This window comes from Manduca sexta, chromosome 7, assembly GCF_014839805.1.
Source record: "Manduca sexta isolate Smith_Timp_Sample1 chromosome 7, JHU_Msex_v1.0, whole genome shotgun sequence".
NCBI classification, from domain to species: Eukaryota; Metazoa; Arthropoda; class Insecta; order Lepidoptera; family Sphingidae; genus Manduca; species Manduca sexta.
Window position 1 is genome coordinate 10,258,705 of NC_051121.1, and position 12,218 is coordinate 10,270,922.

At 37.1% G+C, this 12,218-nt stretch overlaps 1 protein-coding gene across 1 annotated transcript; it reads right to left on the bottom strand.

Annotated features, from left to right (window-relative positions):
* Nucleotides 1-2,455: 2,455 nt before the first annotated feature.
* Nucleotides 2,456-12,065, bottom strand: LOC115446068 (DNA topoisomerase 3-beta-1). The gene is made up of 15 exons (XM_030172626.2): nt 11,873-12,065; nt 11,512-11,801; nt 10,759-10,978; nt 10,300-10,546; nt 9,947-10,064; nt 9,477-9,559; nt 9,017-9,153; nt 8,380-8,567; nt 7,748-7,864; nt 7,242-7,397; nt 6,809-7,063; nt 6,187-6,374; nt 5,325-5,477; nt 4,648-4,828; nt 2,456-4,377 (listed from the first exon to the last, which is right to left on the bottom strand). The coding sequence occupies exons 1-15, from the start codon at nt 11,961-11,963 to the stop codon at nt 4,246-4,248; spliced, it is 2,556 nt and encodes an 851-aa protein (XP_030028486.2). The 5' UTR covers nt 11,964-12,065; the 3' UTR covers nt 2,456-4,245.
* Between the last annotated feature and the right edge of the window lie 153 nt (nt 12,066-12,218).

Sequence of the window (12,218 nt, forward strand, 5' to 3'; positions counted from 1 at the left end):
TAAGACAGCATAAACACTTCGAATAAAAAATCGTGATATCATCGCGCAGTATGTTTCAAAATATATAGGAATCAGCAGCACCTATGTATCGATGGGCTGTATGATTTTTTTGTGACGTCTAGCAACTATAGAGCAATTCTTAAACGTTAACTTACTCGATACCAATACTTGATGCCATTCTTTATAATTCGTGCTATGGGTACTGATTTGTGGGTAATTGAATGTATATTTATCGTATTTTTGACGCAAGTGGACTCTCAAAAACAAAGTATTTCTAGTTTTGCACCATCTCCCATTTCTCTTAACATCAAGCTTTGATTGGATGGAGCTGGCTCTCCATAAAAGACGAATTATTGAAAACTTGAACAATTGTGTGGATGCGTCATTCATTTAATTTTCAATATTATATCCCGTGTTAAATTATAATTAATTTTAGATAAATAATTATATTTGCACTTGTACAGTACTCTGTTCTCAATGCGACCAAACTGAAAATGTTTCTGCTTGTTAAATTATCATAATTTCGGGTTTCAGTCTTGACGGGCAAATTTAGTACCAAGTGGAAAAAATATTGAAATAACACTTGTCTATGAATATAATAAAATACTTAATTATCGCTCCCTTTACTTTGACATTATTCTTGACAGTAAATAGTCGAAATTGCCCGCTACAGGACAAAATGACCCAAAATTATGATACGCTACATAATTTAATTGCATTTTGCGAACAGAGATAAATGATTTTATTTATAAGTCCCACTATGTGTACATATGGAGTATATATAATATTTCGTATTGGCTTCATCTGTGATATGTAATCGAAATATTGGCACAATATTATTTTTTAATTGTACAAAGTTATTTGAGTTAAGCTGTTGCTTTCTGTACAAAAATGTAATGTAAATTATTTGACGCCATATTTTGTATGTTTCTAATTGCATTTGTTTTGCTCTCTTCACTGTAAGGGGATATTTGGATGAATTATTCGAAATCATTAGCGTAATAGATTTATTTTCGAAGCACTCAAACATCTGTGTTTAAATCATAGTTAAATGTGTTACGAAATAAGCGTTGAAAATTTATATGATTTCAATATAACTTATATCAGAAATCAGTAAATATAAGGTTGAAGGTAACCGTTTATTTCGTGGCCCACAGTCTAGCGTAACTAGCCACTAAGTCCCAGTTTTTACAAATCATTGATTACTGTTGATCCCCTCTTACGAATACGAACAGTGTAATATGATATGTAATAAATACAGTAATACATTATAAGCTTACGTGTGTACGTACTGTACCTATACATTATAATAGGTGAAAACATTCACAATAAAATGAAGACTTCATGTTTCTCTTTTATTTTCGGAAATGTATAGTAATTATAAACAGAAAAAAAATCTAAAACCTTGATGTTTTAATTAATATTTACAAGATTAATATGGGGTACATAAATAAATTAAATATAAATACCCCAATTTTTAGATAACGGTAAATGTGACTATAGCCCGATATGTTGCTAAAGTAGTGTTACTGCTATCCTACTCGATGTCATCAAGCGTTTCTTTTTTTATTGCTTTGAATGAAGAGACGTGCTTACCGTTCGCCTGATGGTAAACGATACGACTGTCTGAAAGTATGATGTTGCCGCTGCAACGAATTCTCTTAGAGTAGTAATAGTGGCTTTAGGGTGCGTTAAATTAAAATTACTTTTTATTCATATTTATTGCTTTGAATGAAGCCATGAGTTAGCTGTTCGCCTGATGGTAAGCGATACGACCACCCATAAACAGTAGAAATACCATTTAACACTAAATGTCAAAGTATTGTTTGGTATTCCGCTGCGATCGCCAACCTGAGACATGAGATGTTAAATCTCATTATGTCCAGTAGTTATACATGATACAATGTTCTTCAAACCGGAACACAACAGTAACTACACAACGCTGTTTGGCGGCAGCAATAGACATTGCGGTGATACCTACCCAGGCGGACTATCACATTGAGAAACCTACCTCCAGTAAAATAATCTTAAATCTATTGTTTCTGGAAATATTCTGACTTGCCGGCCTGGCTGGAAAAAAGCTAAATCTAAGCTCTATAATTATTATGAAAATGAAATGACACAATGTTCCACTGCCGCATTTTTTAATTAGCTTTGTAATTTATAATACATAACATCACGCATTTTATCCCCGAAGGGGTATGCAGAGGCGCAACTAGGGCACCCACTTTTCGCCAAGTATGTTCCGTCCCATGATGTGATAGGGGGCGAGCCTATCGCCATATCGGGCACAAATTCCAGACTCCGGGCTGATACCGAGCAGAAAAACCCCAAATATCACTTTGCCCGACCCGGGATTCGAACCCAGGATCTCAGAGCGCTATTGTACCGGACGTGCAATACAACTACGCCACCGAGGCACTAATTTATAATAGGTATAAATAAAAAACGAAAATCACATTCAACTTATTTATTTTAAAAATAAATAAATACAAACACGATAGAGACCTAATTACACTATATTCGATTATTATGTTTAAGAGAGTTACACTTACTTTCAAAATTGTAGACAGCAATCCTATGGGGTAAACAGAAAGCAAAAAAATAAACCATTTTTTTTTGTGCCATACTGCGAACCTGTCGCCATTTTGACCTATAAAGAATCGCCGATTTTAGATTCGAACGCAGGACTATAGGTAACATTCTATACTATGCATCGATATATATGTGTTGTGTTTAACCGAATTGATCTGCAATCCATTCAAACTGACTTTAGTATGGTGTCAACATTGACAGCTCTTTAAAACGCTTTAGCGATACTTATTTTAAAAGTTTGGTTAGACAACATTTGGATGTTTTAGCGCTGCAGCGAACTTTAGTTCTAACTCCAGATTTTGAACAAATATTTTATATGGACGCCCGTGTCTATAGAATATACGTCAATGGTACTTACTGTGTATTACCACTGGGCCATTTATACAAAAAGGTTATGTACTAGTTAATTTAAAAATGTATCCTGATTATATGCTAACTCCTAAGTAAGCTTTTTATTAACCGACTTCAAAAAAAGGAGGAAGTTATCAATTCGACGTGAATGTTTTTTATTTACTAGTGGGCCCGGTAGAAGTCCTATCACAAAAGAAACTACTTTCCATCTTTTAGGTTTCGCCAACAGCGCCACCAATCGGGTCCAAAATTATCCCATCATGCAAGCTGACTAACTAAACTCAGGCAATTTCAATAAAATCTGTTTCATTTCGGAGATGAACGTGCACAAAAAAATATATTCATATAAAATTATAACCCAAATCGCCAACTTATCCAATCCTTTCCCGTTGATTTATCAAAAATATTTGATACAAACCATATCCCAATAATTAGGAACACAAAACAAAGGAATCAGTCAAGCCGATCTAGACGTTCTTAACTGATGCTCTTACACACACGTGGCAACTGTTTCATACTTAATTAGATTAGTATATTTTTGCTACAATAAATATGTTGCCACTGAAAGGTAGATTTTATATTGCACATTTATGGTACTAATAAATTATAACTAATACATGATGTTATACTAGTATCAAAAACCCGGAATTAGGGACGTTATACAGGCGGGTGCAAAACTGTTATGCGTATCTCGTACTTCATACAGGATGTTCAAAAATGAAGTATAATAATTGGACTACAAACGAGGTGCAAAATTTGCAATGAAATAGTAGAAGTGTATTTTTTTTAATCATACATAATTACATGGTAAGTATGAATTAATTTTTTTTACTTGCAATCGCCAGATAAGTGTAATGGAATTGTCTATAAAATAAATCTGGTTATCGCATACGTTGTTTTCTGCGCTATTATTTTATGACAAAAATAAAAAAAAATAAGTATGGAATTAGTAGTTAACAAGTTAAACAATATGGTTGTAAGGGCCATATTAATAAATGCAACTCAATTTCGCTCTCAAGTGAGATATCAGCTGGGACGCTGTCGCTAAGGTCAACATCTTAAGATAATCACTATTTATCAAGGGCATGCAAACATCGCCTCAATTGACACTATAAGTAACAATATACGGATTTTGAGAGCTGACTTGCTTATTCAACAGCACTGACTTAGCTGAGAACAAGCCCTTAAATGACAACTTAAGCATTGGTTATTAAATAGTTTAGAATATCAAATGTCGACTTGATTTGAACTCAAAAATTAAATCGATTTATTAATACGATCCTAAGACGCGGTTACTGGTTACACAAAGTAAGCTGCGAGCTGCGCCATCTTGTCCTTGGGCTGCTTGTTGCGGTGCTTGTTTGTGCGCGCGCGCGGGCCTCGTGGTCGCGCCGGCGTTGCGCGTGCGCACACCGCGCGGTGCTTCTCCACCTGCACACAGGACGGCACCAGTGAGCTTAGACTATTATATAAAAACACGACACGACTCCGTGTCGTTTAATTAGGATTGTTTGATAGACTAACACGTAACTGACGCGGTCTCTTGATCAGTTACAAATACCAAAATTAAACGACATCGACTTACGAGTCGCGTTTTTTCGGTCATTCTTAAGAGGGCTACACTTATGGCAAGATACGTGATAACCAACAAGACACGCAATCCCCGAATGTGTTGAGTGTCACTATCTCACATCCACTCACCAGCGCACTGAAGCTAGGCTCGCAGTACAGACAGGCCGTCATCTCGGTGAGAGCGGCGGGCAGGCGCGTGCGGCCGGCGCGGTACTCCGCCGTGACGAGCTGCGCGCCGCACGCCGCGCACTGCTGCTCGCACACCGCCACGCGCGTCGCCTCCTCGAATATGTTGATGATCACGTCGCAACTGACAAACATTACACCACATTCAGCACTTGACAAGACGCCTTCCTACAAACCTCAAAGCTCAGGGGCACCGTATCACTGATACGGCTGATACGGCGGTAGCAACCCTCCTGCTAGCAATAAATAACAAAAGAAGCAGAATAGAATCGAAATATTTGCAACTTGTCTAAGGCATCACGGCTTTATGCCTGAAGGGGTAAGTAGAAGTGTTTTCACACTCACATTTTGCCAAGTGAGTTCTGTCACATCAAGTCATAGGGAGCGAGCTTATCGCTACACTGGGCATAAATTCCGGACTCAGAGCTGATACCGAATAAAAAAATCTAATATAACTTTATACAACCTGGAATCTCAGAACTTCCTTCCCGTCCTTCTGTCATCACTTTTATTCAATAAAAAGTATCAATTGAAATATCCCACTGAACACAAAGCCCTTATCCTAAATCCATCACACACTACACTCCACTACACTGGTCCGTCCCCCCGCAGCTACCCACCGGTTGCAGGCGAGCTTCCACTTGGGCGCGGAGGGGTCGAGCACGAGCACGCCGCTCTCGCACTCCACGCAGCCCGACACGCCGGTCGAGTTCACGCCGTACGGACACGTCGGGTGCGTGCACGAGTTGCAACCGAAACCTTTGCGCATGTCCCTGGAACAATACATTTATATAAGTAGGGGAAATTGTTTTCTTGATTTCTGAACATGATAAAGTTTGTAATACCATGTTAGAGGTCATTAATCACGTTAGGCTCGAAAGGGGGGAGTTCAGAAATATAATCACGAAATATCATAAGAATGAGGGATGGGCTGGATAATGAGATTTCACGTGTTTTTATTTTTCGTTGATCGCGCGATTTAAACTAAAAGTTTCAATATACTTAGTACCAAAAATATACACGTGATTCTGGGCAGGGGGGAGGGGTAATCTAAAACCTCACCACATATTACCAGGAAGAGGAGTTAGTCACTAAAAAATATCACGTGATTAATGGACGACCCCTTCCGCAACATTGACATAAATAAATTTGCATTAGCATAACCTTCTCAGCAATGTATGTTTGATTGACAAAGGTAAAAGTGTTCCTAGTTTTAATAGACAATTATTCTAATGACTGGTTCATTTGTATACCCTAATAAAATTGTAAATGATAAATCATTTAATCAATCAGGAAATTTAAACACAAAAACAGAAAATCCAATTCTTATTTAACCCGAATAAAATGAAAAAAATGAAATTTTACCCCAATAATATAACCAGTGTTTTTACCCCAATATTTTTACAATACTGATTAGAGTCTTAGACCATGAAAGACATAACAAAGCTGATATTGACCTGAAGCTAGCTACGAACTACTTACCTGAACGGTGGGTGGTTGTAACAATATGGGCAGAGCGGGAAGCTCTTGCCCTTGTTGCCCGAGGACCAGGTGAGCAGCTCGAAGTCGTCGAGCGGACACTTGAGCTCGCGGTAGATGCGCACGGTGCCGTTCTGCGGCAGGCCATACGTGTCATCGCAGTGCGAGCAGTGGAGACGCGCCGGTTTGGCCTGATTATAACAATATTTCCGTTTAGAGGGTAGTTGATATATTTATTAACTCGGTGATCAACTGAAGTATTTTGAGTAAGTAAGAAAGACATAATTCTAGCAACCACACTAGAAAATAGTGGCGAAGCGTCCATACAACCCTATTCCTACCGGCTTCGTGTTTAACTTTGTTTATGATTGTCTTAGTTTTTGTTTTCTGTTAAATTGGCTGCAATGTGTTAACTAAGGCATTTTTTTTGCCTTGGGTTACCTTTTGAAAAATTTCACCCTTCGCCATTACTAGAAAATAACCTTTTTTTTGGTCAATATATTTAAAATACATTGGGTCTATAACCGGGTGTTGTGTAGAAATTGCTATAAGAGTACATAATATTTAAAAACAATTTACTTTAGTTTTTTTTTTCAAAACAGATTTTGATAATTAATAAATTTACCTGAATATATCTCATGTACCGCCTGCACTTCCCACATCTTGACAGCGCTTTACCGCTCGCCTTCAGAGACGAAAAGCTGACCTCAAACAGCTGGTCCATGGCCTCTATAGATCTCACGAAGTACTGGAACTTGCGACGGAATATCTCAGTGGTGTGGGAGAGTACGGCTTGGAAGTCGGCCCGACCTACCGCGATCAGGTTCAACTGTTCCTCTACTGCTGAACGCATTGTGGGTAGGACTAGCTCTGGATCAATCTAAAACAAAACAATAAATAAGCTTTATTTATAAATCTGGTATTTTTTAAATAATTATTATGATGCAACAGTAGTCAATATACGAGTATATCTGTTAACTTTCAAAGATCACATGGGTCAAGACCTATACAGTTTAAAAAAAAAAACACTAAAATATAATCAGTCAATCAAATCTCACCTTTTGATACCCGTGCACAAGCACTATGCCCAGATTGGTGGGGACGAGCCTCCTTCCACTGCCGACGGTAACGTAGTTCCGTTGGCATATGTTGTTAATGTGGACCGGTATGGACGCGTCGGTTCCTATACCATGCTTCTCCATTAGGGTGATTACCTGAAATAATGTTTGTATTTGAAAACATATACTTATAACCATTAAGTATTGATTTTTAATATTAATTTGAGAAACTGGCACAGATGGTGAACCAGCTTAATAAGGCAATAAAAATGTTTTATAAGTGTGCTTTGCCAGCCTATGAAAAAGAAGCAATACCTTCTTTGAGGCCTAACCCCTCAGTAGTAGAGGAGGCCCATGCCCAGCAATGGAACAGGATATAATATATGGCTGATATTATTATATACCTTTTTGGAGAACCTTTTAGAACCTTCAAATTGTTGCTTTCTTCATTACCTTACAGCAATGATTAGAACGAATAAAAACAACCAAAATGTAAAATATCTTACCTCTGACTCGGTGAGATAGTCTGGCGGCGAGGTCTGGCATTCAACGAGACGATGGTCATGCGCTCGCAACAAATCATCCACTTGCAATACTGGCACGAACTCATCTTTGCCAAATGCCTAGGGCGAAACATACAATTATTTATTTATTAAATTCTAATGTACATCAACTCTCATGGTAAATATACAATAGAGATTATGAACAAAGAAAGTACAAATGGCAGACTAATAGCAATCGGCGATTTCTTCCAGACAACCATTTCACATTTATATTAATGTTTAAAATTATATTAGTGTTTCCAGAGAGTCAACAAGTTCCACGGTTCCGTATCTTATGTTTACCAATGTAGTTTCTGTATGGGGTTTCAGGGCAGGATAGTTTCATAAGTTTTATGTCTATTATTGGAGGTTAACTAAAATGTTTGGGGTAAACCACCTCCCTATTATTCGTTCAAAACACACAATTATTTAAATTAAATTGTTAGAGTCCCTTCGATCCGTGTCTTATGCTTACCAGTGTAGATTTTGTCTTTTAGAGTTGAAGTGTGAATTGTCAGGGCAGGCTAGTGTCGTAAGTGATATCTCTAAATGTAAACTGTTTTACCCCAAACTAAAATATTTGGGGTAAGTCATACCTGCCAATGCATAATCTCGGTGTATCCTGCGTCCACAAGGGTGTTCCCGGTGTAGTAGAAGGTTTCCGTTCCAATCTGGAAGGTAATGGTGGTGCTGCAATATTTGCAGTCCCGTGACAGCGTCGCTATAAAGTGGCGCGTCACGTAGTCGTATATGCGCCACATGTCGCCTTCCAACTCCGCCTCGGCTGCAAAAGGAGAAAGATTGATGATTGTTTAATTAATATATATTTCGTGAGAAACGTTATAATGTTTAATTTTTTTTTCAATGTACTATATTTCAGGTTAAACTAAAACCATGCGTACTAAGAGACACTAACCCCTTTCATACGATTTCAAAGGCTTTTAACTTGTTCTAGATATTGATACTTTCGGATCAGATCTTGTGTGACGAACATTTTCGATAAAAGTAATAAAGACCCAACTATTACGTATTAACATAAAAGATACAAAAGAGCATTTCAAAGGATTTTAAATTGTTCTAGATATTGATAGTTTCGGAACAGATCTTGTGTAACGAATATTTTTGATAAAAGTAATAAAGACGCAACTATTTTAACATAAAAGATACACCACACAAAAGATCACTTAAAGGTTACAAAAAGATTTAAGGCCTCCGCAATGTTCGATTACTTACTAGCCGGTCTCATTGGCGTGATGGGTGGATGGTCACCAGCGTCGTGACCTTTCTTCGGCTTGTTGATACCATTTGCAATGATCGCTCGCACCTCAGTGCCCCATTTTACTGAATTCTGTTGTTGGCGTAGTGTTCCCCTGGAGGCAAAAAATTAAACCCTAAATGATACCATTCATTCCAATTGTAATATGTATGTCAGCTCATAATACAAGTGCTGCTTAGTTTCGGTACCATTGGCATATACGTTATGTATTTCATTTGAAATAAATACTCAAACATTTAATTTGTTTAAATTTATCCAATGTTTTTTCTACTGAAAACATTTTTTACCATATCTCTCGATGTAAAAATCTAATTATAAACTTTTAACTTACATGAATTCGTAAAAAAAAGATAAGATCTATTAGTTTGTTTTAAAGAACTTGTTAGTGATTCAAATTAATATAATATATCTACTTACATGAGATCATAGTTTTCTGGATAACTAGTTGTCTCTGTGCGCGGGTATGAGATGTAACCTTGTGTGTACAAGCGCTCGGCCACCTGAGAACAAAGTTAAAATTATTAGACATTAAATTATAGATAACTAGCTTTTACATCCGTGTGCAAATATTTTCCGGTATAAATATTTTCCTAGGATAAAAGTAGCATATAACACATAAAAGTAATTTCAAAATCAGATAAATGGTTACTCAGATTGACGCGTTCAAATAAAAAAACAAACTCTTAAATTTTATACATTAGTATAGGATTTCAGTCCTTTTGTCAATTTTTTTTTAACCCACAACCTAACTGAATTAGGATACTGGGAATAGAAAATGTTCTATCTCTCTCTATATGCCAAAGACTCTGTATATTCAGTCCACTAGAAATCTGGTATAAGAAGTAATACGTAACTTCAACTATGCAGTAATGTTGAGAAGAACTAACCTGCATAGCATGATGGGGTCCCATTCCCAAACCCGCACTAGCAACTCTCATCAGCTCCACAGTGTTAAGGGCGACTGGACGTGGCTTAATCTTCTCTTTAGCTTGAATATTAACTACCCTGTGGAATAAGGTAAATAATACAATACAAAACATAGGGTTACATCAAGATAAACTTACATAACATATTTTATTTCAACATTTTATTATAAGTATTTTGTTGAATAGAAAATAAACAAATAAGATATTGTTATACAACCCGTACTCAAATAGTTCTAGGAATCTTATGTGTAGAAATAAGTATTAAGCAATAGCATTACTTTACTAAAGTTTATTATCAACAATAGTACTCTTACGTTGCCTCTTTAATCTCCTTGATGCCCGCAAGAAACATATTTGCTATATCCTTCTCAAATGACCGCACTCTCTTCCACTCAAGGGGTAACTCCCTACCCTCAGATGTACTTGCGGTCACTCTGAGCACCCAGTATGTTTCAGGCTTGAAAGTCTGGATTTCATCATGGCGTTGTACACAGAAACCTAGAGTCGGTGTTTGGCATGGTCCGTAGGATATGAGGGATGCATCAAGATCTCCATATCTGCCTATAATTAAAAACAATTGTTTTAGATTCTCATTACACTATTAATATAAGAAATAAGTCACAAATAATATTCAATATTCAGTGATACAATATGTCTTAAATTATTTCATATTTATATTGTCATTATAATTTTAAAATAACTAGTAAAACGAAAATAGTATTTTCATCAGATACATAATTATTATAAATAAATAAAAACAATATGAGACGCACCTTGAAAATATTTAGTCTGGAACCTAGTAAATGCACATCCAATCCTCAAATCAAGTTCTTGCCTTGCGTCCACACTGCGCGACTCATTCTCATTAGGTCTGACCAGGTTCAACATGGCCGCCTTGATGTCCTTCTCTGTGATAGCTGAGAACCTCGCCCTGTATGTCACTTGAGGGGACAGCACATCCCCTTTCATATATGGTTGTACACATGACATTACCTGGAATATGATGGAGGTATGTAGTATCTACACAATCACGCCTTTTTTATCCGAAAGGGATAGGCATAGTTGTGACTAGTTTACCCATTTTTCTCTATGTGTTTCTCTCCCACAATGAGATAAGGAGTGAACCAATCGCTATATCAGGCATAAATTTCAGACTCCAGGCTGATACTAAGTAGAATATCCTCATACCACATTACCTGACCCAGGAATCGAACTTAGACTAAGACCTCAGCACTGCAGTTGGACTGTAATTTTACTACACCACTGAGCATCTGTTGCACAAATAGTCCTGGAGTTTAGGTAATGCATTTCACATAACAAAATTAAGATCTTATATTACATGGTTTTTAATTATTATGCATTATAAAGCTTTGGTTTATACCTGATAGTCTCACATAATAATTTTTATCCCGTAACAAACTATGCCTTATGAATTACATGAGAGCTGTAAACCTTCTAATCCACACTGAACCATTCGTAATATAACATCATTAGCAATGTAGATTTTGAGGACCCACACCACTCACCTCAAAACAAATGTTCTCTCCTTCTTTGTCACAATCAAGCCACAGAATGAGATAGTCACACCCTCTCGACTCCTGAGACAGAAACGCCGGTATTCTCAGTCTAGGCATCGCCTCCTTCTTTTCCGTAGGGCAGCTAAACAGCTCGATAGGATCAACTTTGTCCCAATTATTGTATTTACCCGTAAAATCCAAACTCATCACATGCCCACAAACCGACGTCATTTTGTAATGAACCGGCTCGTTTTTAAACGTTCCGTTCCATTCGTGTACAGCACATGCCGCGTTTGTTCCTGAAGTGAAGTAATTTATTTAGAAAATACACGCTTATGAATACGAAATCCGCCACGGTCAATAATGTTACCTTTGTTGGTGCCGCATTTTCCGTTGCTGAGTATGTTAGCCAAGTTTTGAGCTAACGATGGCTTTTCAGCCACCATTAGTGCTGTCTTCATCGTGTATTAATTTCTAAATAACTTGATAAATCATGAACACCTACACGCTTATATCAACACCCCAAAAACATTTACAATTTGACAATGACAGATATGTTACAATGATTGCCAATAAAATTGCGAAAAAATAAAACCAATGGGGTAGAGTTTGGGGTAGAGTATAAACACCGGATTAAAAGAAAATTCTAAGCTAAAATATACATATAAACATAGTGCTACCTATGATACTACAGAGAACAACCCGTTTGGTCATAT